The following is a 27,306-nucleotide window of genomic DNA, read 5'->3' on the forward strand; positions in this document are numbered from 1 at the left end:
CTTTTAAAGCTTTTTAATGAAAAGTGGAGTAATTTTTATGTTTGATTCACTCATTTGTTGTCTGTCTTGGATTAAACTCTACCTGCAAACTGCTATGTTTTTTAAAGAAATTATTTTGCAAAGTCGACTTTTTAAGTTTATTGTTCATAGTTGGGGTCGTCAGCATGGTTGGTCCAGCAAACAAGTCAACACATTCCTTAAGTATTTTTAATGGTTAAATTAAATTATTGATACTTTGCAGTGACATCACACTGGGGGTGTAATTCATATATATCTATGGCAGAATGTTCAGCAGTTACCATGTTGGCACAATGCACACATTCGCAAACAGCCAAAAAAAGTTTCAAGATAAAATTAATGTAATCAACACGTTTTGAGGAGCCTATGATCAACTTGCGCGTTCATGGTGCTGTTCAGGTGTTTTATTTTCAACAAAAAGGTGAAACCTGATGGTGGTACCTGAAAAACTGTTTGTGACTAATGTTATTTGAGAGAAACTTGTTTGGCAGCACAAATCAGCTCACCTGTTGTAATTCTAAGTTAATTAGTTCTTTATGGTCAGATTGTGTTAAAACAAAGCTCAGATTAAAGTTCAATTTAAGTAACAGAGCTTCAGACAGAGCAGAGCCTCCAGTTACATCACGTTCCCAGGGAATGTTGAGGGCATCAGATTAAAAATATCAATACATATTTGCTTCCATCGTTACCCACAACAACTTCTACATGAGAAAGATGGACTCACGCTGACGAATCTCTCGGCGGTACCCTCTGGCATTGTGCCGTTGAGCCCCACGAGGGAGGGCAGCGTCTGGGACATCCAGTTGGTCACCATAGCCATAGTACTGAGCACCGCCCCAATCTTCAACATGGGCACGCTCATCCTTACCCACTTCTGTTAAACCTCTATACAAACTACAGTTGTGTAAGGCTATGAGGAGACGAGCCGCTAGAGGAAACCAAGGACGGGGCGAGGCAAAGACATGTCCAAAATATAATCCAGTCGGAATTTAAAACAGAAAGATTCCGCTTGTCCTGCAAAGAAGTTTTATCAAAAAATATATTTCTCATCCAACTTTTATACAGTCTTAACGTATGTCAGGACGAGGTCTTTGAGAGATAACAAGGGAGGGTACGTGGCAGGGCTGTCCAAAAAGTCCTTTTGGTTTTAAAATGACAAAGTTTGGTGTTTTTACTATTGAATATTGTCCATCAATGTAGTCTTTCCAACTTGTTTATTCCTCACCAAAATTCTGTTTTTCATGCAACTTTGATAAGCCTCTACACAAATTCTACGCTGGGAGATGGAGAAGATAGAGAAAAAACAGATAGGGTCCACGGCAGGGATGCCCAAAAATAATCCAGTCCACCAAATTTTTTAATTCAGATAAAATTTTGTTGTGTTTTTTTTCATCTGAATAGTCCTTAAATGTTTTTTCTGCGCTGTAGTTCTCATCCAACTTTTTGTGTCACTTTTACAAACCTACTGTTTTAAGTCTAGTTGGGTGCACTAAGGCAAGGATGTCCAAAAATAATCCAGTCTTTCCAGTTTTTAAGTTGAAAAATTCCTTTGATTTTATAGTTGAAGTGTCACTTACAGTAATCCTTCAATGCAGTTCGTATAAGCCTTATCCTTATATACCTTGAGTTGTAGTTTACAGATGGCAATACTAAATCACTCCACACTAATGTTTGAACAAATTTATGAACAAGAAGGATATAGACATGAACTGGAGTCAAATTCTCCTTTCAAATTCAAAATCTGTCCACGGCGTTTATTGTTTTTCCAAAAATTTCCTTGCTTTCTTGTTGACTTTTTACCTCTATATCAATCCAGCTTTCTGTCAAAAAATTCCAGGGGACATGTTCAGACGTCTAGACACCACCTCTCCGGTCTTGTCCCAGTTTTCCGAACACCAGCGGGTACAATGTGTGAATCCAATTTAGCACAAGACAAATGCGCCCAAGTCACTTTTCCTCACGGATGGAGCGTTTGGACCAGCTCATTTTTCTTGGGCAAAAATAGCATTCACGTATTGATTTTTTTGCCCTATAAAAAACAGGCTTGGTGGCTGTAAATTGAGCTCCCTGTTCCTCCGCATGTAATTCCATCCGTAGGTGCTGTCTCCTTGGATCTCTGAAGCGGCCAGTTGTCATGTCATTCCGAGTCTTTGTTGGTTGTGTAATCCACTTGCGCTGGTTGGTAGTGTAGTAAATGTTTGTATGTATGTGTAGGTCCCTGGTTAAATCCTGAATCGGAGCGTATGTGCATCCATGGTGAGTCTGGATGGTTTTCCCGTTGCCGTGTGCGTTGCCGTGTTGCTGCTGCCTTCATTTATCCACACACCAGCACCCCTCCTCCCTCTTCTGCTATCTCTCTCATGCTCCCTGCTCACTCTGCTTCTACTCTCTCTCCTCTCTCTCACTCACTTTCTCTTCGCTCTGCTCCTTCTCTCACTCTCTCTCTCGCCTCTCTTTTACCCTCTCTTCACTCGACTCCTATCTCTCCTCTCTCACACTCACTCACTTGGCTCCTTCTCTGTCCTCTCTCTCTCCTCTGCCTCTCTCTCCTCCATGTATGGCTCAACAGAAGTTAAAGAATACACAAACACTTACAGAAAGGATGCATGCTCTCTATTGTATACAACAAAGAATATAACAGTTATATTAGTTGGATACTTTTGACTCTTTATTTTGTATTAATGTATTTTATGTTTTATAAACATGTCCCTGTTTAACAGCCATCTTTCAGTTTCACTGCAAACATGTGGTTTAAATAGCTTAGACTCTCTGGTTGCAAATGTACTGAATGAAGCAGTGTGGAGGGACATAGCAGCATGGCTGTTGTGAACACAAAGCTAACAGTGCCTCATACTGAAGGATGTCAGTCTGCCCCAGGGCAGCTGTGGCAGCCTTCATGTCACTGGAGATAATGAGCTTATGTAGCGCCCCAAACACTCCAGCTTCAATCCCACAGTGAAGCACTCTACTGTCACTTAACATGAAACACACAGGCTGGAATTTGTAATTAGATGGCCCATCCACTCCTGTTGTATTCTTATATAAGTTACACCACTAGATGCTATCCATGTCACTGCTGTCTCATAATGTGCCAGCTTTGGCCCAACAGAAGAAGACCAGAGAGCACAGGTGAGTCTGAATAAAGGCCAAGTGAGGGGAGGGGCCAGGTGAGGGGAGAGGGGAGAAGAGGTTTCACATCTGCCATCTACTGATAAAAAAAATCTAATCAACTTACAGATGGTAGCTTTAAAGCAGGGGTGTCAAACACATTTTCACCGAGGGCCACATCAGCAAAATGGCTGCCCTCAAAGGGCCAGATGTAAAATAAATCTAAAAAAATAAAAATAAATAAACTACTTTTTAAACTTTTTAATTAACTGTTTCTGTATTTATTACTTATTCAAATTACAAATATTAAATATGTATTTGCCTTGATGTTAAAATATGGCTGTTTAGCTGCATATCTCCTAAATGACATTTTAAGACGATCATACCTTTTAAGTTACCCTGTCGAGGGCCACATAAAATGATGTGGAGGGCCACATTTGGCCCGTGGGCCTTGAGTTTGACACATGTATTATGTGCATTATACATTTTATAAATATGTGCCCTCTATCAAGGCCCTAAACACACTGCACACATTTACCTTTACATGCATAAGCTTGCAAAACCACAGCTGTGCGTCTACGCAAGGACGGCCACACCAGCAGCTCAAGCAGGACATACGGCTCTGTGGTTCTCAAGAGAAAGCCGATCAAACTTGACTGTGCACACACAACCACTTGTAACAGGTCTACAGTGAAAATAACCAGCCTTGTATTTACCATCTGTGCAGGCTGCCTCTAGAAAATGTGAGGATTTCAAAAGTACGTTTGAAAGCACAATTTTAACAGTATTTCTGAAACTGGGCTCCTTTAAATGATACATAACAGGAACAAGTTGTGATGGCAAGTGCACAAAAATAACAAATGCAAGTTTTCTATGTATGTCGATGGGGATACTCAAAAATAGGTTGTATTCTATTTTTTGATTACTTTTTCTCCATGCGCAGGACGTGCTGTTCCATATGTCCTCATTCACTTTTAATGAATCTAAAAAATACACATCCAAAACAAAATGTGTGTGCAGTGTGTCCTGGGCCTAAAACACTGTCAACCCAGGTTTAGTTGTGATTGCAATACCTTTTTAAAAACTGAGTGCAGGCTACATGCAGTTCCTTTTAATACATTTGAAAATGATAATGATTGTACACTGAATGTGTCTGCATAACTTTCCTACAGAATATGTAACTCAGGTCATTTATAGAGACGTGGTAAATCAGCATACATTTACTCACCTTTAACCTTAACAAGAAGTAGTACTTCTAAGAGTAGTTTTCACACACAACACTTTGTTCTTGTACTATATTGTGTGTGTAATCCCGCACGGCCATGTGTGGGCAGCAGGCATAGGCTGTTGTTCACAGTAAATACTGTGGCTCAGAGCAGAGCACAGTCTCTGATTAAATGTAACGTGTAAGTGTAAAGCACTGTGCATGTGTGAAAGTGAAGCATCAGTGCCCTCATGTGGTCACAAGGCATATCATACAGGCCTGTGAAAACAAGCTTTATGTCCCTCTTTCTTCTCTCTTTCCCCATCATCTCCTCTCCTCCTCCCTCTGCTCCCTCCTCTCCTCCTTATTGCTCTTGTCCATGTCTCTCTCCTCTCGTGCGCCTCTCCCTTCTCTCTTCCATCCTCCTCTTTCCCCTCCCTTTCTCTTCTATCCGCCTCTTACCCCACCATCTCCTCTCCTCCTCCTGCGTCTTTCTTTTATATGTCTTTTCCTCTCTCCTTCATCCCCCCTCCTTTTCTCTTTCATCCCCATTTCTCCTTTCTCTTCCACCCCTCTTTCCCCCGCCATTTCCTCTCCTCCCCATCTCTCTCTTCTGTGTCTCTCTCTTTCATTCCCCTCTCCCTTCTCCTTTTCTCTTTATTCCTCAACCTCTCTATCCCCCTATCCTCTCATCTCCTCTTCTCTATATTTCACCTTCATCCCCTGTCTCTCTCCTCTCTTTCTCTCCTTTTTTCTCACCTTTCCTCCCCTATGTCCCTCTCTCTCTGCTCCTCAGAGCCTCTCTCACCCTTCTCCTCTGTCTCTTCCCTCCTCCCCACTGTCCCTCTCTCCTTTGTCCCTGTCTGCTCTCCCACCCCCCTTCCCCATTTCATCTCTTCTCTCCTCTGTTGCACCCTTTCTCCCCTCTCTCCCGTTCTTTCCTCTCTCCTCTTTCTTCTTCTGTCTCTCTCTCTCCAACCTTCGTCTGTTTATACCCTCTCTCCCCTCTATCCAGTTTCGCCATCTCATCATTCTCTTTCACACTTCTTCAGTCCCTCTCTCCTCTCTTTCCTCTCTATTCTCTCCACCCCCTCTCCTCATCCCTCTCTTCACTCTTCAATCCTCTGTCCCCCTTTCTCCTCGCTCCTTCATCCCTTTATTTCCTCTGTCCTTCCCTTTTTCTTCTGTCTGTCATCTCTCCCTTCTCTTCTCCTGTCTCCCCCCTCTCTTCTCCTCTGTCACTCTCCTCCACCCCCCTCTCCTCCCTCCTCTCCTGTGTCTCTCTTTCATCTATCTTCCATCCCTCTCCATCCTCTTCTCTGCCCCCCTTTCTCCTCTCCTCATTCTCTTTCACACCTTCTCAGTCCCTCTCTCCCCTCTCCTCTCTTTCCTCTCTATTCTCTTCCACCCCCTCTCCTCATCCCTCTCTTCACCCTTCAATCCTCTGTCCCCCTTTCTCCTATCTCCTTCATCCCTCTATTTCCTCTGTCCTTCTCTTTCTTTTCCTCTCTCTCATCTCTTCCCTCTCTTCTCCTCTGTCACTCTCCTCCACCCCCTTCTCCTGTGTGTCTCTCTCTCATCTATCTTCCATCCCTCTCTATCCTCTCCTCTGCCTCTTCTCTGTCCCCCTTTCTTCGTCCCTCTATATCGTCTCTTTCCTCTGTGTCTCGCTCTTCCCTCTCTCCTCTCTCCTCTCCTCTGTCCCTCTCTCTCTCCTCTCTTATCTCCAGTTGTGAGTGTTTGCCGTGCCTTTGTGCTCTTGAGCAGAACACTCTGGAGCTGTTGTTCTGTGGGACTCGCATGTTTTTTTCATCACTCGCCTCGAAGCCAGACACCCGCTATAAATATTTCACCAGCCACCACTTTAGTGTACAACTCACCACAGAGAGAGAAAGAGAGCGAAAGAAAAGAGAGAGGGAGAGAGAGATGCTACCATTATACTGTACAACTCACCACAGGGAGGGAGAGAGAAAGAGGGAGAGGGGGAAGAGAGGGACTGGGAGACTGCCACTTATATTATGCAACTCACCATAGAGAGAGAGAAAGGAGGAGGGGAGGGAGTGGAGGAGAAGAGAGGGGGGAGAGAGAGAGAGAGAGAGACACTACCAGTCATACTGTACAACTCACCACAGAGAGGGAGCAAGAAAGAAAATAAAGGAGAGAATGTACGAGAGTGAGAAATGAAAGAAGAGAGAGGGACGCTACAAATATACTGCACAACTCCCCACAGAGAGAGGAAGAAAGAAGAGATGGAGAAGGTAAGAGAGAGAAAGAAGGGAGAGAGAAAGAGAGAGACGTTACCACTTTAGAGTACCAATGCAGAGAGGGAGAAGGAGAAGAAGAGAAGAGAGAAAGAGTGGGAGTGAAATAAAGAAGTAGGGAGACAGGACAGAGGATGTTCTGGGAGAGTTATCCATTTGCTTGTTTTCTCATGATTGATTTACTTGTCTGTTTCTGTTTCATTTTTGATTTCCTAACTAATATCTCATTATCGTGTTCAGCCCTAAGAGGAAACTGCTGTTACAACTCATCATGAGAGGGAAGAGACGGAGACAGAGATGGAGAGAATGGAAAGGAGGATCCGCCACTTATGCAGAACTACTTATCATAGAGAGAAAGAGAGAGGGAGAGGGGGAGAAAGACAGAGAAGAGAGGAGTGAGGGAGAGAAAAAGAAGAGAGGGAGCTGGTGAGAGAGAGGGTGGGCTCACTGACTTATACTGTACAACTCATCTTTCTAATTTTTTTCTTTTTTGTCAGGGACCATGTACAAATTCACAATGTACAAAAGGAAATGTGATTCATACCAGATTTAGCTACTGTTATTTTCCATCTGCGACCCCAAAGCAGGTGAACACACATTACAAATACTCATTTCAGTGCACAAAAGGAGAGAGAGGGAGAGTTTTTCTGGAAAGCCAATTCTAAGGCAAAAGTCATTAAACTGTCAGTACCACAGTCTTTGCCGATTAGTTATTTATAGCATATGCCTGAGCAAATGGCCCATCACCACAACAATACACTCACAACCATCTTTACACTGCTCAAGGTACAGAAAGTCTATTTACACTAGATGAAATGGGGAAAGTACTTTCAATGCTTTGCAAAGGGGCATTTGTCTATTTATTTGTCCTTTCTTTAAACACTAAAAACCTTCATAACAAAATGCTCAATGTGACTTTGCATTTGGGGCTAAAAGAACCAACCTCTAATAAGATACGGTGCTCTTTCTGAGACCTACTGACCCATTTGTTTGTGTAAAGAATTTCTGAACAAAGTCCCATCCTCCATGATTTGAAGCTGGCTCCACTCTCTGACCAATGCCTTAAACTCAGAGCTCCCATTTTTCAGTTCATGTGCAATAGTTTTCCTGTTTTGTTTTGGACTTATTACAGGGACTTTCTGCTTTCTCCTCGCTTGGTAGTGGCTGAATAGTTTCCAAAAATCTCTCGGCTCCTGCCTGTTGCTGGAGAACATGAAAAGAAACAGCACTGAACATATGAGCCCGCTCTGTTTGCTGCACTAGGTGTCCTGCTGTGTGGCTGTCACAGCATTTTTACTGACTGTGTACAGTGACTCATAGAGTCCTCAAAGTCAATAGGCATTCTGGATAATCTATCTGCACCTACATTTGGTTTGCCTGCTCTGTTTTTTATGGTAAAATTGAAATCTGCTAATTGAGCTACACAATACGGACCAGATGCATCAAATTTTGATGTTTTCAACACTAAGTGAGCCGGTTATTGTCTGTATAAACCACAAAAGAAACTCATAATCTCTGAAATGCTCACAGATAGCTCACTTAAGTGCTAAGTGCTCCTGCATGTGGTACTTTTCTCTGGCGTTGTTAGAGTTCTGGAGGCCTTGGCTGTGTCTTAGGTCGTTTTTGCACTGCCACTAGTCAGGTCGGCGTAAAAGAGCATTCGCTCTAAGAGCAGCGGTGCAGTAAATATATTGTGAAACATTAATGTATTCCAAAATGATCTACTTATCGAGTAAAAAGTTGCATGCAAAACAAGAAAATTCTCACTGCGCTGTTTTGCTTAGACAACCCCAGAGGTCAGAAATATCTTCAATTAATTCAAGCATTTTGACCAAAAAAGGTCAATATATTTATAATCCAAAATTCTCAAATCTCAAAATAATTTAATCTGAATTAAAATAATTGTAACTCAAACAGAAATTCTATAATGCTGTATTCAAACCGCGACGTCAAAATCACGTTGAAAAATACTTGACGTGTGTTCATTGTGGTTTGCGATTGACTTAGGATGTTTTGTCTCTTTGTGAAAGATGGCAGATCAGGTTGAGAGAGTGGCTTTAGTGTATTTATTACATAAAACCCATCAACAAAGGTGATGGGCTGAGTGGCGGTGTGTCTGGGTCCATGGTATAATTAAGAGGTGTTTGATTTTTATCACGTCGTACAGTTCTGAGCTCAGACAAGCGGCAACTTGACTATCCTTCATTCATTTTGTTGTGGTGTTTGTGGCTACTGGGTCTTTCTCTTTCTTCTCCTTCTTCCGAATAATGACGTCACTACGTCTTTGGAGCATAGTCTCTGATTGGTTGAAGTGGAGTGTCAAACACCAAAAGTTCAACATTTTCAGCATTTTCTTCATGCCGTGCTGACGCATAAAAATGCGGCGCATAAATGGATGGCCTAGAAGCACATCCACTATAGACTTTGCATGTAAACTCAACGCCCCTGACACGAGTGTGAAAGAGCTCGAGAGGTAGAGTATCCAAACATTTTACTCAAGTAAGAGTAGAGTAGGAGTAGTACAAAGTAGTGGTCCAAGAAATTACTCAAGTAAGAGTAAAACGTATTTGGAAAAACTACTAAAAGTAATGGTCTGGGTGTAACATCTGATTTATATTTTGAGGTTAATGTAATTGGAAGGACAAAATCTGGTATTTTAGGAGGATAGACACAAAAATGAGCCGAACTAAATCATATCTGAAAGAGCGGTGCAAGAAACAAATCATTTCATATTGTCAACATAAAGCTTTTGTCATTGTAGACGTATTCACGGAGGGAAGAGTAACCACAACTTTTACTCAAGTAAGAGTACTGTTACCCTTATTACTTGAGAAGGATTAAAAGTATGCAGTTTGAAAAACACAATTTCTCAAGTAAATGGAACAAAGTAAATATAACTGTCATCTCTGGAGAACTCTATGCAAAAAACCTTACCTGACAGAGTTTGAAGGTGGCCTCCACAAGAAGAACCTGAAGGAGCATCCTGGAGAACATCCTTGAGAACACCTGGACCTCGATGTGGAGCTGACTGAATCGGAGACTCAGAACGCTCCCTTTTCTCTTCTACCCTCCTCCTTGGTTATCATGACAGGTCTTTTACGGTTTACACACCACCTCGTGCATATTTCAGGAGCTCAATGTTTCACGGTGCCAAGGTAAATGAGCTGTGTTCAAACTGCTCATCAAACTTTTAACGATCTACTGAGAGGAGGGTTTCCACGCACTAGTACATGAGAGCAGAGATGCACTGTGCAAAGACATTTTTAATCATTCTATACAATTATTCGGATACTCACTGAATCACAGCATATATGGAAATGTATGTTAAATATCATCTGGCTGATAGTTAGGTCTGCAATGACAAGGAATTCCTTTGGAAAGAGGAGAGACAGTCAGAAGAATCAGTCAATCACAGTTAATTATATGATACACATATGTATATACATCCAAAAAAAATATACCAATACAAAATTTAGGGACATACCTCAGTTTTAAGCATCACCATATTTCAACAGTTATAAATAAAATGCTTTTGTGAGGAAATCTTTTTTTTTTTTTTTTTTTGCCACACAAATAAACAAGCAAACAAGCCCAGTCACACAGGAGGAGCTCGGAGTACAGCATGTCCAACCTGGAGGAGGCCCTAAGGAAGACCCAGGACATGCTCTCGGCTGGCCTGCGAACGACTCAGGATCGCCCCAGAAGAGCTGCAATAGAATCTCCTTGAAGACAGGCAAAGAAGGTCTACACCAGATCCAAACTTAACTTGTTCCATATTTCAAAGTTATTAAAATAAATAAACACATTCCATGCATATGATATGTAACAAGACAAATTATTATTAACTTATGAATAAAGCACCATCGAAAATGCCCTACATATAAGAAAAAAACAGCTTCAATCTAAATGTAAATCATGTACTTTTATTAAAATAACATTCACCTTCAATAAAAAAAACATGAACACAAAGAATTAATTACAGTTACAGTCTGCTGTATAGAGTTATAAAATACAAAACAAGGCTTCACAATTGAATAGGCAATGTCCCAGATCCCCTTTACAAAGATTGCACTCCCAGTGGAGCCACTCATAGCACCGTCAACAATATATTATACATTAGAACAATCAACAACATGAGGTTTGACTTGAGACAGTACTTTTCCATCAAATATTGAGAAATGGTTTATTGCATGTAACCCCTTAGGCCTTGTTTGCACCAAGAGGACTGGTACAAGCACACTGCATAAAAGGAATCGCGTAGAAATAACAATAAAATAAAATATTAAATAACTAAACAAAATACAGTATTATGATTCCTGGTCATTTAATTCTATGATTAGTGATTTCATTTGTGCAGTGTGGTTCAATGCAGCTGGTCTGATGTGTGCACACTCGACAGCAGCAGACAGTTTCTAAATTTAAAACCCACAACCACATTTCAAATAGGGCTGCTAAAATGCGCAGTACCTAGCGGACTAAAGGAGAGTGAGGGGTGAGGAGGGGCAAGGTTTGAACATATGAGGAACAGTGTGATTGATCTAACAGGTATCAGCACTTAAAACTCCGCCCCTACAGCCAGGTGTTTGTAATCAGAAAGACCTGGCTGTAATCGGGGCAGTCTTTTGTGTTGTCACAAACTACTGCAAATTGCAGTGGCCACTGGAGGCAGCACAAACTTAGATTTAGTTGTTGTTTTTTTTTTCCCAGAAAGCTGCAAATTTACCTAGTTTGCACTAACGTTGCCAAAAAATGACCAGAAACAGTAGATAATGCTATTAAAATGTCACATACATGGGTTTAGTCTTTAGTGTGTGTATGAGCAAAACAGCAGAGGTGAAATCGTTTATATTGAGGTCAGAGGCTGGAGTTTAGATGGACCCTCTAAACTCTAGCTGCACTAGTTTTGGACAGAGGCCACCTGCGTGTGCCTTTCATGTTCTTCTGGGCAAAAGGCAGTTAGTGTGAGCTTTGTGTGAGGGAAGTTTTGGATTGAACAGTGTTTTCTTTGTGCTTGAAGAAGCATACAGATGGCCCGTGGCTCTGTGCTCCCCCTGGAGGCCTGGAGAATCTGGGACACTGCATGAGGCAGCTGCACTAAACTGACTCGTACCAGGCTGCTTGGTGGAACCAAAGCTGTACTGGGAGCACCTCCATATCAACAGTATATCTCATATGTACAACACGACATCACTGCTGTCATGTATTTATGTGGCAAAAACAACACTGCTGAAGGTAAATCTGTTATAAATATAGGATTCAGTTCATTCCCTGCTGGTACAAAGTGTCCATGGCTCTGTGTCCTTACAGTCATGTTCTCAGGTTAACCATTGAAGCAGACAGGACCCACCTGGAACCCAAACTTCTGGTTCCCATTTCCAAAGTCCGAGACGGCCACGTCGATGATGGGGAGAGAGTTAGAGTGAGGAGCATCCAGCTCCAGCAGTGTCCTCTCCTGTCCCGAGCGACTCTGCACACACACACAAACACACACATGTTCCATTACATTAACTTACTGACTACTTACCAAAACCCTTGCCTTAACCTAGTTTAATCCATAAAAGATTTGTAACAGTGACTGAATTTTTGTCCCCATAAGGGAGGCAGCTCATCATGTGTGCTATTACCCATCCACAAAGATTGCAGCAGTTTTGTTTTTGAAGCTTTTTGCTGATGATAGCTCTACATTAATTATCCCCCCCCCCCCGAATGCCTCTTACATGTTGTTGTTATGATATACTGTAATCCTATATTGGTCTCACCTGACAGCCATCATACAGTGCATTAATGTAGTGCGTGTTCTCCTGTTTGAGCTCCTCTCCATCACTCCCTCTGAAGCGCAGTGCATACTGGTGGTTTTGGGTGGCACTGTTGAGCCAGGCAGCAGAGTTGAGGCAGTGGTAGGTGAAGCTCTGTTTGGCTGTGGCACTCAGCAATTTGAGGAAGTTGAGCTGCACCACATGGACTGGAGTTCCATCAGAGCCCGAGTAGGAGAACTGAACACAGACACCAGACACATGAGACAGATCACAAGACTGTGGACAACTGGACTTGGCATAACAATAATTTTTGAAAACTTATGGTATTGAGGGGGAAAAAAACATTAAACTAGTTAAAGGGCTGTTGGGGAGACAGGCAGGTTGATCAAAGTAAATCTGAGTATTGAAACAAACAAGATGTTTCCAATCTTTGCAGACTCTTTAGAAACATTATAATGTGGAGCAACTTGGCCAAATATCTAATAAAAGGGTTTACTTCAAATAAATTAGCAATGAATCTGGAAAAGACCAAACCTTTGTTATTTGGAAATTTGAAATTTAATACAGTACAATACAAATAACTACTGACAATACAACAGTTGAAAAAGTCCAGTTTTTGTGAGTAGTGACAGATGAAAAGATTACTTGGAAACCTTACATTTGTTTGCATGCAAAAGTTGCTAAATGTGTTGGTGTCATGAAGATATGTCACATACTCAAAATATGTCTCTTTTACTATCAGTCATTTGTTTGTGTCAGTTTGTTTGTTTTATAGGTTATAAGTCAGATCTATTGTCTCTGGATACCCAATAGAAAAGAGAAATTGGAATTTTAAATTCCAGCCTACAAGCCTCATGCAAACTCCCACGCAACAGTTGTCCATAAATATACAAAAACATGATACAAAACTGTATATTACAACTTGACAAACCTGTTGCGATTGTGCAGTAGTTACATTAGCAAGATACATGCTGATGTGTTGAGAAAGCGCTCTGAAGGGGAAGTGACTTAACACAGGGAGCAAAGAGATGGGAAACCCAGAGCATCAAAAACTAAAGTGAAACTTGTTAATGCGTTGTTTTCAGCAAATATAACATTTACCAAACAATAAAAGGTAACAAACAATAAATATGTTATGTGTCAGCAGTTAATACCCCACAGAAGTACAGTTGAAACCAGAAGTTTACATGCACTGTCTAAAAAGACACATACGCTTTTTTAATTTTTCTCACTGTCTGACATGAAATCAGATGAGACTTTTCCTGTTTTAGGTCAATTAGGCTTACCTAAATTATTTCTATTTGCTAAATGCCAGAATCTTGAGAGAAGGATTTTTTTAGACAATTTTCATTACTTTCTTCAAAGTCAGACATACCTTTTCATATATGTCTTTAGTATATGGTGCTATTGCCTTTAAACTGTATGACGCCGGTCAAATGTTTGGTATATCCTTCTCACAATACTTAGCAGGAATTTTGGTCCATTCCTCCTGACAGAACTGGTGTAACTGAACCAAACTTGTAGGCTGCTTTGCTTGCACAAGCCTTTTAAGGTTTGCCAGTCAATTTTCAATATGACTGAGATCAGGGCTTTGTGATGGCCACAGCAAAATGTTGACTTTGTTATTGAAGGATGTAAACATCATTGCTCATAATATTAGAGATTAGATTAAAGGAGGTTTAGGACTTGCACGCAACACTGCACAAACCCACTCCATTCTTGCCCTATCGCATAGCAAAGAACGTACTATGAAAGCAGATTGTGTAGCATGTTCTCTCAGATTAAGCTGTTACAGATAACGCTGAGGTGAATCAACAGGATGAGTGATGAGCAACAACTCCAAATTTGGTCACACCAGCGAGGCACCTGGAGGGTAGAGGAGTGCCGGAAGGAAGAAGAAGATGTCCACACCCAGCTACTGAATATTCATGATTTATGTTTAAATGTGGCGCGTGGCACTCAGATCAACACGGGAGCGCCCCTGAGATCTCCGTGCACATACTAGGGACAGCATCGCGCCTGGCTTGTATTAGATTGGATGTATTAGGGAATAAACCTCATGTGATTCTACTCTCTGGTCTCCAGTGATTCTTCTGATTGGATAAAAGCAACATGCTTACATTATCACTAAGCCACTTTGTAATCAGTTAGGCAGTATGCTTTGGATCATTGCCCATTTGGAAGACCCATTTGCGGCCAACCTTTAACTTCCTGACTGATCTCTTGAGATGTTGCTTCAGTATTTCCTCCTAATGTCCTTTCCTCATGATGCCATCTATTTTATGAAGTGCACCAGTCCCTCCTGCAGCCCCAAATGTACCAATGCTCATTATGGCCAAACAGTTAAATTTTAGTTTCGTCAGACCACTGGACATGTCTCCAAAATGAAAGTCTGTCCCTTTGTGCATTTGCTGACTGTAATCTGTCTTTTTTATGTTTCTTTTGGAGTAATGGCTTCTTCCTGGCAGTGTGGTCATTCAGACCATGTCGGTACAGTACTTGTTTCACTGTGGATAATGACACACTCTGACCAGCTTCAGCAGCATCTTCACAAGGTCTTTTACTTTTGTTCTTGGGTTGATATGCACATTTCAGACCAAAGCACGCTCATCTCTGGAACACAGAACCCGTCTCCTTCCTGAGTGGTCTGATGGCTGGACATTCCCATGGTGTTTATACTTGCATATACGATTGTGTGAACAGATGAATGTGGCACCTTCAGGCATCTGGAAATTGCACCCAAGAATGACCCAGACTTGTGCAAGTCCACAGTTCTCTTCCTGATATCTTGGCGGATTTCTTTTGGCTTTCCCCTGATGTTACACAAATGTTTCAGGTGTGCCTTCAAATACATCCTGCCTTCAAATTCATCAACAGGTGTCTCTAATTAACGTAAATGTTGTCAGTAAACCTCAGAAGCTTCACATGAGATCATCATCTGGGTTTTCTCAAGTAGTTTAAACACATAGTAAGCTTACTGTATGTAAACTTCTGACTTTGAAGAAAGTAATGACATTTTTTTCCCAAAAAATTCTTCCTCTCAATTTCTCTCGTTATTCTGGCATTTAGCAAATAGAAATTATTCTGGCAACCCTAATTGATGTACAAAAGGGAAAGTTTTGTCTAATTTCCTGTCAGACAGTGAGAAAAAAAGCATATGTCTCTTTTTATAGTGTAGGTGAACTTCCGGTTTCAACTGTAACTAAAAATAACTCTCTTCCAGTGAACATTCAAAATATTTTTCAAGAAAAAATATCACAAATTCAATCTCACCTACTTTCTCTAAATTCTCTGTGTATTTCAGTGCAGGGGAGCCCTTTGTGGGTTGTGTAAGCCGAGGAAATAAAACACTGTTAAACCTTATTCAGATTTTTTTTTTAAGTATGGTTATGAAAATGTATGTGGAGGAGAAAGTGATGTGAGCATGTAGATGAGGAAGAAGGTGTAGACCAGGCCGGTTCAATGGTTGTGCTGAATCTGTGTGCAGGTTTGACATAAATTATCAATCAAGCCTTTTCAAGATCTATGTCAAGCACCCACTGTACCACTAATCTTTGTCTTTGCTGTTATTATCACTAATACTATGTACTTTTTTTCTTTTTCATTATCTGCTGTTTAATTTCACATACAGTAAGAAAAAAAATCTTCTTGGATGCTATGGCCTTATTGTACAGATCATTTCCACAATTTCATTTGTAAATTTGTAAATGCATTAATATATTCAATAGATTTCATTCATTTTAACTTATGTAGTGTTGTTTTTGCAGTTCAGTACCTTTCTGCCTTTCCTGAAGTCACTGTACCATGAGCCAGGCTTCTCTCCTTTCCATGCTGCTAACTTCACCTGATCAGAACAAGAGATGAGCCAAAATAGACCATCGATCCTCAATAATCCTACATAGTAACACTAATATGAAGGGACAGCAGACAGACGAACCGACTGGAACTTCTTGTCTGGGTACAGACACGTCTCTCCCTGTGCAGTGAAGTTACAGAAGACCTTGAAGGCATCTCGGTGGCAGCCCTGGTTTGGATCGATCCAGTAGTCTCCTGGAACCACAAACACTGAGTCAGAGGAGCAATACATTCAAATGAAACCCGACTGCTTGTAGAGATGGGCTATACAGTCACACTTACACAACATGTGATCACAGCTGCTTTAATGATGTAATGATGATGTCTAATCTCTAAAGCAGGACATGTTTATTTACATAGCTCCCTCAACTAAAGCAGTCTGTAGAAAAGCTCTGTTCTCACATTTATTGTAAAAACCTACATCCATACGACTATACTAATACTTTTTTATTATTCAAAAATCCATTATGAATATGCTTCAAAAAATAAGAAAACTGATCTAATAGTTTTCAAAAATATGAATTTAATCCTCAACATGTGTTTCCTCCATATCATTGTTTCGACAATGATATGCGTGTATATGCGTGTATCATATACACATGACTGTATCACACAGTGTGGTGTGAGTACCATTGGGCAGCTGAGGCTGTAGCAGCCATAGCTCTTTACAGGAGCGGGCTGGGCTCAGGTAGGTTCCCTGTGGGTTCCTCAGGCCCTCCACATCCACTTTCATGGAGGACAGAGAGGCAAAGACCTCCTGCATGGCTTTGCCGCTCTGCTCCGGCTGGTCTCCTTGGATTTCTTCTGCTGCGTTGATGGTGTCTGCCTCCTCTCCCTCCAGAGCAGCCCCATCCACAGAGTGTTGGGCCCTGCGTCTGCGGCCCTGCTGAGGCAGAGGAGAGATGCCTGCAGCTGCGGGGCCCTGGAGACAAGCACACAGGTCTAAGCACCTGAACACTATAGAGCATGGATGTGTTTGTCAAAGTGAGGGCACCCACTGGAGGTCCTGGTGGGCCTGCCGGTCCATTGTCCCCTCTTTGGCCAATGGGACCCTAAACAAAAACATTGGTCTGTGTATGCCACAATAGGATGCACAGCAGTAGAAGTCTAATGTGTTTTACCTGATTCCCTTTGGATCCCTTTTCACCAATGGCACCCTGTTGAAATATCATTATTATTACTTTCCTCTTTTACATTCACTGAGAGATTAAGGAGAGTAAACTCACAGAAAGACCAGTGGGTCCTGGAGGACCAGGGGGGCCTGGGGGTCCAACTGGACCCTAGCATCAACCAAACAGAAAGCACACAGTTACATCTACACACTCTACACATAGAGCTGTCAAAACCAAAACCACTAAGCAACCCACAAGGTTGCATATGGCCAGTGTACAAGCAAACACATGTTTAGAGCCAGTACCTCCTCTCCTTTGGCTCCAGGTAAGCCCTGGTTTCCTGGCAGACCTCGATCCCCCTTCTCTCCAATGTCTCCTGGGGGTCCTATCAGTCCAATCAATCCACCATGGCCCTGTACACAGGCACAATTATGAACATAAAGAAAGCATTCAATTCAGTATGATTTTCTATGATTTATTTGAATGATAAATATGTTGATAAAAATATTCTGGATATCACATTGTGCCAGTACTACCACAAAAATAGTTCACACTGGATGTGTGTAACCTGTGCATGACATTTGCACATGCAATTTGCAAGGCAGGGTTAAAAATGATCAATTTTTAAAGGTCAAAGGTCAGGAGGAATGGATCTGGTTCGAAGGCTTGAGGCCTAAGACACCTTTGCAACAGCTCTCTATGGGCCTTACACGTATGGTAAAGTCTCACCTTATCTCCCTTCCTCCCTGGGTCTCCTTTCAGTCCTGGTAAACCAGGTGGGCCCTGAGGAAAAGTAACACAGAGGGGCATGCATTAGACATGGTTGGTTAACATGTTGTTTTGTAGGTCTTACCATAGGTCCTGGGGGACCTGACTGGCCTGGAGGTCCATTTAGCCCTTGTTCGCCCTGCACAGACAGAAGCTTGTTCTAACGCTGTAAACCATGTCATTGTTTGATGTTTTGAGTGTGACTGGCACTGACCGCTGGTCCTGGAATGCCTCTGAGGCCTTGGGGTCCTGATTTTCCGGGGTGGCCCTGTCCTCCCACAGGTCCTGTCTTTCCCACAGGCCCCTCCAGTCCCAGTGCACCCTATAGTACACAGTATACATGGTAAGAACCACATTGTGTAGACGCCTGTGTAGATCACACTAGGTTTTAGAACTCACCTTTGCTCCTTTCACGCCAGGCTTTCCTTCTGGACCTGGTTTTCCCAAGTGACCCTGAGAAAAATTTTACACCTTACAATCAGAGCTGCTGATGGATGCTCTGCAGCAAAATAGTTTAACAGACAGATCAAAGATATAGGTTCTGATTTTAAGTAAAACCCACCCTTCGTCCTGGGGCTCCAGGGGGACCTGGCTCTCCTGTAGCTCCTGGTGGTCCCTAAAACAAATGTAACATTCCTCTTTTCATGTGGCCCATAGAGGCATCCATAGAAAATGTAACTGAACATCATTAAATATCACAGCTGTTATTGTAAAGCATGTATTTTACAATCCATCTGAAGCTGTACAGGAACACTCACAGCTTTTCCGGGCTCTCCTGTATCTCCTTTAGAACCTGGCAGACCATCCACACCCTGCAGACACACACACACACAAATATACCAATCTCTTAAATGATCAACTACTAAATATGTAAATAATTATATAATCAAATACTCAAACATACTATAAAATCAGAAAGAAATGGTTATGGTGTTGATAACTTCTACATTTTATTGTAAAGTAAAGTAGTAATAATTATCTTGCACCCACAATTTTGTTGTTGTGAGTTTGTTTGTGAGTTATATTGTTATGGTTCCTAATTACAATTGCTCAAACAGGCATGAAGTGATCAAAAATACTGCTCTTATAACTTGGCTATAAAAGTACATATTTTATATTATGTCTCTTGCTGCACACAGACTTACATTAGGCCCAGGCTCTCCCTGCTGCCCCAGATCTCCTGTGAGGCCAATGGGACCCTGTTGACACAACAATATAACACTTATCTACAGTAAAGCCCCAATATTTTTTCTTTTACAAATGTACATTAAGAACCATAGTCTTACAGAGTTGCCCTTTGGGCCGTCTTCTCCTGTGGGGCCCCTGGCTCCTGGTGGCCCAGCTGCTCCTGGTGCACCGGTATCACCCTTCTCTCCCTGGTCTCCTTTCTCTCCCTGAAACACATTCAGTATGTCAGTAGTAAAAATTAAACATATATAGAAAAAATCTTAAATCTGTAAAACAAACATACAGTCCTTCCAGCCAAGCCCACAGGTCCAGGATCCCCAGCCTCTCCGTCCTCACCCTAAACACATCAGATGCTTCGATTACATTTAAATCAAAAAATATATGAGAAGAAGATATTTAGAAAGTACAGCAAAAAATATTCGCTTACCTTTTCTCCAACAATGCCAGGCTGCCCGATCATGCCTGCGCGTCCCGGTGGACCCTATGCAGAGGACATGTGACAGAACTGAGCACTCCACAACACACACACCGTACTGACTAAAACACACTTCACATAATTCTATTTGCTATAGAATCTTACTGAAGGTAAGCTTCTTTTTTTTAATGAAGTTTAGAGTTTTGCTACCTCATTGGGATGATGACATTAGCAAACTTATGAGAGATGCTAGTTAACTCAAAAATAAGTATTTATTCTGTCACTATAAGTAACTATACTGAGCTTAATTTGCAAGACTAGAATCATATTTTGGTAACCATTCCTTCTTTCGCACCTTGAGCAAGATCCGTGCAATGAGATTTGTTTATTTTCAGAGACACCATATTTGTGGCTCACAGAAGGGCAAACCTTCGTGATTTACACAATAAGAAAGAAACACCCAAGCCTCTTCACATAAAAACCAAAGAACTTAGAGGTTATTTTCATTCATTTTTCCTCACACTGTAGATGTATATCTGTTGTGGAATAGTTTGGGAATTTGTGTGGTAAAAAGTGTGATTTTCATACTAACACTGTATTAGATACATCGTATACATTTGTTGGTCCATTTAAAGCTCACCCTGTTTTAGCCAAAACATAGACTAGATTTTTTTATTACACTGAAAAACATAAAAACATGTGTGAGCAGTCTTGCATCTCTACGAACCTGACTTTTGTTTGGCCGGGAGGAGGGCCTCCTTCTGTTTGTTGCCATGGAAATGTTTTTCCTTTGGCTATAACCTTCCACAGTATGACATAAAACGTATCCACCGTCATGGTTGTAACTTTCTATTTTCATGGAATCAAGCAAGTCACATACCACCTCTAGAAAGTTACTCCGTGTTGCTTTAAATAAATCATTTATGAATAACAAACACTAAACAAATTAGTAACAATAGTTTGTTGTGACTTTTTTGTATTAGTGTATTAGGACTTTTTTTTTTTTAGGAAGTTATTTTTTCAAGGATTCATTATTTATTAACACAACCAAAAAGAGAGCGTCAAATCAGTGGCTTTGAGACTCTCTGACGAAGTGGCCATCTTGGGACTTAAAACGTTACTGTTGCTCAGGTCACAAGTCACTTGACTGTGTAAGATATTTATCACAAATATTATCCCACCGAATGTGAGGAAGCATTGGCACTTAAAGCTACCATCTATACGTTTATTAGATTTTTGTCATCAGTAGATGCTAGATGTGGAACCTGTTACTCCCTCAACTCACCTAGCCCCTCCCCTCTCTCCTTACCTGGCCCCTCTCTGACCTTTCTTCAGACTCACCTGTGCTCTCTGGTCTTCTGTCAGGCCAAAGCAGGTACACTATCAGTTTGCAATAACGTAGATAGCATCTAGTGGTGAAGTGTGAGAATACAACTGCGGCAGGTCGTCTAGTCTAATTACAGATGGTAGCTTTAAAGTCTGTGATCCTAAACTGAGTACAGCCAGACGTTCGAAAGAGGTGCCTGGGATGTGGAATATGAAATGTGCCTAAAGTAAAATGGGTAAGCATTGTTTTATTGTTCCAAAGGCACTATACGTTGGAGTGAGTTGTAAAAATCATTAGGGTCTCACTCACCTGTCCCCCTATTGGACCTTGAGAGCCAACAGGGCCTTGTTGACCTGGAAGACCCTAAAGCAAAAACAAAGTGCATAAGAACATGTCAAAGCATTGAATTGTAAAAGGACTAATAAGGAGATCATACCATGAGTCCAACATGTCCACTCTCGCCTTTCTCTCCGGGGGTCCCTGGCATTCCCTGTGAACAAAATCTATGAGCCTCACATTCAGTGCCATTGTCAGATAAGGATCTATTACCTGTAAACCAATGGGTCCTCGAGAGCCTTTAAAACCCCGCAGACCCTCATCTCCTTTTGGCCCGTACATGCCCTGCTGCCCCCTTGGACCAGACAGTCCATCCACCCCCTAACACAACATAAAGACACATCTTCTTATTGATTATGACATGATATTTACAAAATGTGGCTTTTGGAAATATTTGATTCAACGAATAGTTGATTCAACTTTAACTGTATAAACATCTCTAGCTAGTAATCGTATAGCATTTGTCCTATAGCATTTGTCATTATTCTTTGTACTGCTTACAGAATATGGTCTCTCTCAGTAGTAAAAGGGATATTAGTTTTGCACTTACAGGAAGTCCAGACTGCCCGACAGGCCCCTGAGGCCCTGCAGGCCCTGGAGGTCCCTGTCAGACAAAGAATTTGAGGTAGCATATGATCAGACAGACATATAGATAGACTCTGTATACAATATTTTGTACAGTGAACTCACAGCTTCTCCTTTGTCTCCTTTGCTGCCTTTCTGTCCAGGTCCACCATGCTCTCCCTGAAAGACACAAAAAGCACCCACAATTATTGTCATTCTCAGGGACACGTTGTACACCCTCAGGATAAATACCTTATCTCCATCATCTCCAGGGGGTCCTGCGGGGCCTGTTGCCCCGGGCATGCCCACAGGACCCTGCTCTCCATCCTGACCTGCAGGTCCAATGGGTCCGCCGGTGCCCTAGGACGCAAAGCCTTCCTCAGTTACAGCAATGGATACAGAGGACACACAGTCACAAAATCAGGGATATTTACAGGTTCCCCCTTCTCTCCCATGGGTCCTGGTCCTCCTATGGCTCCAGCCCGTCCTGGCTGACCTATGGCCCCTGCAGGTCCCGGAGGGCCCCTTTCACCTGTCGCTCCCTGTCAACACACACACATACTTATGGATTCATAGTGAGTAAAATCTACAGGACAATCATAAAAAAAATTAATATGTAATATGTATTGTTTTTAATTATTTTAATTATTAATATTGTCCTCCTTCATAATCCATCTATTATTGTTGATACAGTGTTTTGGACTGTTAGTATTTCACTTATTTCAGCTGTTATTGCTTTGCTTATTATATCTGAAAGATTGACAACCACTAGTTATAAATGTGAAATGGGGAAAACATACAATAGCTCCTGGCAGTCCATTAGGTCCAGAGCCTCCTTTCAGTCCTGGAGGACCCTAAAAACATACACAAAATCATTATTTCCGACATTAAGGAAGGCCCCATCAGCTTAAATAGAAGAATACTGAAGCATTACCATGACTCCCGGAGCTCCTCTACTTCCTCTAAATCCCTTCAATCCTGCTGGGCCATTTTTCCCTGCTGTCCCTGGTAACCCTGGGTCTCCCTGAGGACATAGAGTTTGTCATTGACTGTCACATTATGTGAATAACACCAAGTGAATACTTATGACATACCTTTCCACCTTCTTTTCCAGCCACACCAGGCAAACCATGCTCTCCAGGCACGCCAGGCGCCCCTGGATGGCCCCGATCTCCCGGAGGGCCTGGCTCGCCAGACTTCCCCTAATAGAAACACACATTTTCAGATATTATGTAACATGGTGTTGTGGAAGTGCAGAAATGTGTCAGTCTCTCACCTGTGGTCCCACCACACCAGAAGGCCCTGGGGGTCCGGTTTTGCCTTGGAATCCCTGTAGCACACAGAACAGTGTTCATTGGATTGACTCGTCCCTTAAATGCTAACTCTGTTTTCTCTTTAGTTTAAACCTGCTGTTTTCTTTAAGAACAGTGCTACAGAGTGAATGCAGTCAATGACTAGCATGACTGTAAAAAGACACATTACGTGCTCAGTTTTCTTTTTCGACCTTTTGCTTTATCTGTTTTTGACCTGCTATCACATACTGCAAGGGAAATTCATTCAAACATAAAACAAAAATATACATTCTCTCAAAGTATAAAGAAAGTATTTTTAATTGCCCCTGTCTCTTACCGGTTCTCCTCTTTGCCCAGGGTGCCCTGGAAGGCCATCTTTTCCAGCGGGACCCTATATTCATTTACATGAACATAAAATGAATACAACTCATAATCAATTTTTAATATGTCATGAAACAATTATTTATACAATGTGCTGATAACTCACAGGAGATCCTTTAGGTCCTGGCTCCCCATTTCTGCCTTGTGGTCCTTGAGGTCCCTGTAAATATTAATCCAAAAGCAGAACACATGACAATCTATAAGCAATATAGGAAAATGTAACAAGGATAGAGCTTTGTGGCGCACCCTTTCACCAGGAGATCCTGGGGGCCCGTCATTTCCGGATGCACCCTATGCAAATAATAATAATAATAATAATAATAATAATAATAATAATAAGTGAAAATATTTATTTATTTATGCAAAAAGAGTGGCATAATACTAACCTTGTCCCCAGACTTCCCCGTGGGCCCTCGTGCTCCTCTGGCCCCTCTGGCACCCTGACAAAGAACACCTTATTAACACATTTTAGCACCGAAGGCTCATGGGAAACGCGGACTTGATTCACACTGTCTGGTCTTATGTAACAGAAAAGTTAAAATGGTGGTAAAACGTCCATAAGGAAACTCATATCAGACAGGTTTTACAGGGAGGAGAGTTGAAGCCGAGGGCACTGGTGCTCGAAGGGTTCTGAGACCCCTCCCCTCTTTGACAGCTGCAGGTCACATGCAAACCCTTACTCTGTGTACACTTTCATCTATCAAACATATTTCAGTCCATAACAAACAGCTGTTTAAAAAAAAAAAAAAACTACAGTTTTTTCTTAACAATGATGGAGAGAGAACCCTTTACTTCAAAACAACTATTCTGTGGCACTTTAAAAATTGTTGTATGCTAATAAAATGTTTAAATCTGTTTATAACTTGTTTCCAGTTACATTTAGGGTAAATCCGATAACATAGGCCAAATCTAGTGCCATCTTCATAAAAATCCATTTCTTTCTAAAGGGTTCAGAAACAACTTCCATTTTAATTGTGGGTGAAACAAGCAGGGATTGGACAAGTGGAGCAAGATAATATAAAACTAAAATAATAATAACAATAGGGCAAGAACTCAGCAAATCAAAAAGACAGGAGTCTTAATCTATACACATCATATATCAATAATTAGTGGTAAATATAAGAAAAAAACCACCACTGCCCACGTCTCCTCTCAAGAGACTCACTTTTCAGCATTGTGGCCCCCTAGTGGTTTGAGGATGAACATAGTTTGCTAGAATCACTTCAAAATGAAAACTCTAATCACTAATGGCTCAATTCGTATTCTAAGTGGGTTGGATTTACACCATTATAAAGGGGCCATTATTTGAAACTGAGAAAAGGGGCAGGGCACTCTACTTTAAAGGCACACTATGGAACCTTTCTGGTGGAGGTTCGCCACCTGCTCGTCTCATTGAGATTTAATTACTTTGCCTGAAATTTTCAACAGCAAGGTTGTTCTCCATTTTGCATTTATTTAACTACAGGTGTTTTTATTCCCAAATAAAATACATTGACAGAACATCTCCATGAAAACATTTCCAGAAAAGTGCACCTTTAAAATAATTTGCTTAAGATTCAAATGCAATTGTATTTGGTTCATGGATATTTGCATAAATTGCATTTTTAATTCCTTTAAAGTAAAGCAATCACACTAACTAATAAATACATAAAACACTCCGCTAGGACAGTCCACTTGAGTTAGCGCAGCATACTCACGTTTGGGCCCCTTTGTCCTGCACTGCCCTGCTGGCCTCCAGGACCCTGGACAGAGACACCGAGTGTAGAAGGTCACACAGGAGTAGGATTAGAGAAGAGAATTGGGGACTTAAGATAACTCACTTTTTTGCCCTTTTCTCCTGCAGCTCCAATTACTCCAGGAAAGCCATCAGAGCCCTACCAGACAACACCATGTGGTCAGCTTTTCTTAGGTACTCACAGTGATTCAAGATAAACTGCATGTTTTTACCTTTGGTCCCTGGCGCCCTGGATAACCTGGCAACCCCGGCACCCCTAGTTTACCCTACAGAAAGAAAGTAGAACCATAGGAGCACACTTTTCCTTAACTATAGTCCATAATGCTGCTGCTACATGCCAGTGGGACTGTACCTTCTCACCAGAAGTACCCGCAGCACCGGCCTCTCCTTGAGGGCCCATTTGGCCTTTAGGGCCCTCTGGTCCGTCCTCTCCACGAGCTCCAAGAAGTCCATTATCTCCAACATCTCCCTTTGCACCCATCTCCCCCTTGGCCCCCGGAAAACCATCCTCTCCCTAAACACATAAATATAGTTATGGTTAAGGTATTAGAGTCTATATTGTCCCAATAGGGAATTTTGTTAGATTTGACATCCTTCATTACAGCAGTGCTTTTCCAAAGGGAAAGAACATGGAGAACATGGAAACAGCACACATGCACTCCACAAACCAAACCATTTTGTTGTGAAGCAAGAGTGTATCTTTACCACACACCCATTGAATAAACCAAAAAATGAAAGAGCAGCCATAATATGAAACTAAAACACAGGTTTGGATGCCAATATAGTACATTCATATACACATATGAATATCTAAATATCTTGTGTCTCTCCTACCTTCTCCCCTTTGCTGCCCTTTAGTCCTCTCAGTCCGTCTGCTCCCTGTCACATACACAGGCTGGTAAATAAAATGTAGTATTTCTGTTGCTGTGAGGAAAAAGCAAACATGTACCTTAACTCCACGTTGACCAGGGTATCCCACAGGCCCCTGTACTCCTGCTGTGCCCTAAAAACAAGTTCAAGTTTACCCAACAGTGATGATAAAAGCACAAATAATTTTTTCATAATTATTAAACTATAAAATTCCAAAGCAAATGTGTCTAAATGTGTAGTAAAGCATATACCAATGATATTGAAAAAAAAAACCCTTGAAGGCATTCTATTGTGGGTGGGTGCAGTGGACTTACAGGCAGCCCTTTCTCTCCAGCCGTGCCCTCTCTTCCAGGATGGCCCTGTGACAGAGGACATGTTTAACCCCGAGGGCCCCCAGTGAATGACAGTACAGTGTGTGATACCTACTGGTGGCCCGTCGTTTCCTGGTAAGCCGGGCATCCCTTTCTTTCCCTGAGGGCCCTGTACAAAAACACAACAGTTAACAGTTTCCTCACAAAAGCAGACTATACACAGGTAAATACCTTTTCTCCTGGATGTCCCACCAGTCCCTGAGGACCGGGAAAGCCCTGGAGCACAGGAGACAGTAACATGAGCACATGTACATAGCTATGTATTACTAATCTTTGTTGGTGTGTGTACCAGGATGCCAGGGTTTCCTTGCTGTCCTGGTGCTCCGATGTCTCCAGGAGCTCCCTGTAAAAACACAAATGGAATCAGCCTGTACCTGTTCACTATTCATGTGAGATGTCACAGTGCTTCTGTGCTACTCACAATGTTTCCTTTTGAGCCTTGGACCCCATCTATTCCGCGGACACCCTGTGTAGAAACAGAAGTGCATACAATAATTAGCCCTCACATTAATAACAAATGATCAAGCTTCAGATTTAACTTAGCCAAAACCACACAAAAGACATTTGTTTAAACAATATTCTTGAAGGCTTCTTGTGGTGTTGAAAAGGAAAAATAAACCCAGGACAAACTCAAAATCCCACAAAACTATTATCATCTATTCTTTTGGAAACATGCATAAACCTGCATGTACAAGTACACACATAATATATTCAAAAAACAGCCATGGCCTCGGGCAGACACACA

General features: G+C 41.7%; 2 protein-coding genes across 3 annotated transcripts in view; both read right to left on the bottom strand.

Moving 5' to 3' along the window:
- LOC117372984 (noelin-2-like) overlaps positions 1–9,604 on the bottom strand; it is a 65,866-nt gene extending 56,262 nt beyond the window's left edge. Inside the window, exon 1 of one of the 2 annotated variants that reach the window (XM_055221375.1) lies at positions 9,526–9,604. In XM_055221375.1, the coding sequence (XP_055077350.1) occupies positions 9,526–9,585 (60 nt within the window). In that variant the 5' untranslated portion in view covers positions 9,586–9,604. Of the gene's footprint in view, positions 1–742; positions 1,026–9,525 lie in introns of those variants that run through there. The other variant, XM_033968845.2, reaches the window with a different exon arrangement.
- Positions 9,605–11,294: 1,690 nt separating this feature from the next.
- LOC117369946 (collagen alpha-1(XI) chain-like) overlaps positions 11,295–27,306 on the bottom strand; it is a 39,952-nt gene continuing 23,940 nt past the window's right edge. Inside the window, exons 22-66 of the mRNA XM_055221587.1 lie at positions 26,983–27,027; positions 26,851–26,904; positions 26,733–26,777; positions 26,617–26,670; positions 26,505–26,549; positions 26,270–26,323; positions 26,155–26,199; positions 25,673–25,834; positions 25,533–25,586; positions 25,406–25,459; positions 25,283–25,327; positions 23,972–24,025; positions 23,832–23,876; positions 23,692–23,745; positions 23,542–23,595; positions 23,189–23,242; positions 23,007–23,114; positions 22,847–22,936; positions 22,713–22,766; positions 22,347–22,454; positions 22,165–22,272; positions 22,039–22,092; positions 21,899–21,952; positions 21,562–21,669; positions 21,449–21,502; positions 21,322–21,375; positions 19,698–19,751; positions 19,554–19,607; positions 19,369–19,476; positions 19,228–19,281; positions 18,841–18,894; positions 18,645–18,698; positions 18,482–18,535; positions 18,297–18,404; positions 18,168–18,221; positions 18,044–18,097; positions 17,620–17,727; positions 17,429–17,482; positions 17,324–17,359; positions 17,201–17,254; positions 16,833–17,124; positions 16,285–16,397; positions 16,123–16,191; positions 12,351–12,584; positions 11,295–12,058 (exon numbers count right to left, since the gene is read on the bottom strand). Of these exons, the coding sequence (XP_055077562.1) occupies positions 11,912–12,058; positions 12,351–12,584; positions 16,123–16,191; positions 16,285–16,397; positions 16,833–17,124; positions 17,201–17,254; positions 17,324–17,359; positions 17,429–17,482; positions 17,620–17,727; positions 18,044–18,097; positions 18,168–18,221; positions 18,297–18,404; positions 18,482–18,535; positions 18,645–18,698; positions 18,841–18,894; positions 19,228–19,281; positions 19,369–19,476; positions 19,554–19,607; positions 19,698–19,751; positions 21,322–21,375; positions 21,449–21,502; positions 21,562–21,669; positions 21,899–21,952; positions 22,039–22,092; positions 22,165–22,272; positions 22,347–22,454; positions 22,713–22,766; positions 22,847–22,936; positions 23,007–23,114; positions 23,189–23,242; positions 23,542–23,595; positions 23,692–23,745; positions 23,832–23,876; positions 23,972–24,025; positions 25,283–25,327; positions 25,406–25,459; positions 25,533–25,586; positions 25,673–25,834; positions 26,155–26,199; positions 26,270–26,323; positions 26,505–26,549; positions 26,617–26,670; positions 26,733–26,777; positions 26,851–26,904; positions 26,983–27,027 (3,465 nt within the window). The 3' untranslated portion in view covers positions 11,295–11,911. The remainder of the gene's footprint in view (positions 12,059–12,350; positions 12,585–16,122; positions 16,192–16,284; positions 16,398–16,832; positions 17,125–17,200; positions 17,255–17,323; positions 17,360–17,428; positions 17,483–17,619; positions 17,728–18,043; positions 18,098–18,167; positions 18,222–18,296; positions 18,405–18,481; positions 18,536–18,644; positions 18,699–18,840; positions 18,895–19,227; positions 19,282–19,368; positions 19,477–19,553; positions 19,608–19,697; positions 19,752–21,321; positions 21,376–21,448; positions 21,503–21,561; positions 21,670–21,898; positions 21,953–22,038; positions 22,093–22,164; positions 22,273–22,346; positions 22,455–22,712; positions 22,767–22,846; positions 22,937–23,006; positions 23,115–23,188; positions 23,243–23,541; positions 23,596–23,691; positions 23,746–23,831; positions 23,877–23,971; positions 24,026–25,282; positions 25,328–25,405; positions 25,460–25,532; positions 25,587–25,672; positions 25,835–26,154; positions 26,200–26,269; positions 26,324–26,504; positions 26,550–26,616; positions 26,671–26,732; positions 26,778–26,850; positions 26,905–26,982; positions 27,028–27,306) is intronic.

This window comes from Periophthalmus magnuspinnatus, chromosome 1 (assembly GCF_009829125.3).
Source record: "Periophthalmus magnuspinnatus isolate fPerMag1 chromosome 1, fPerMag1.2.pri, whole genome shotgun sequence".
Taxonomy (NCBI): Eukaryota; Metazoa; Chordata; class Actinopteri; order Gobiiformes; family Gobiidae; genus Periophthalmus; species Periophthalmus magnuspinnatus.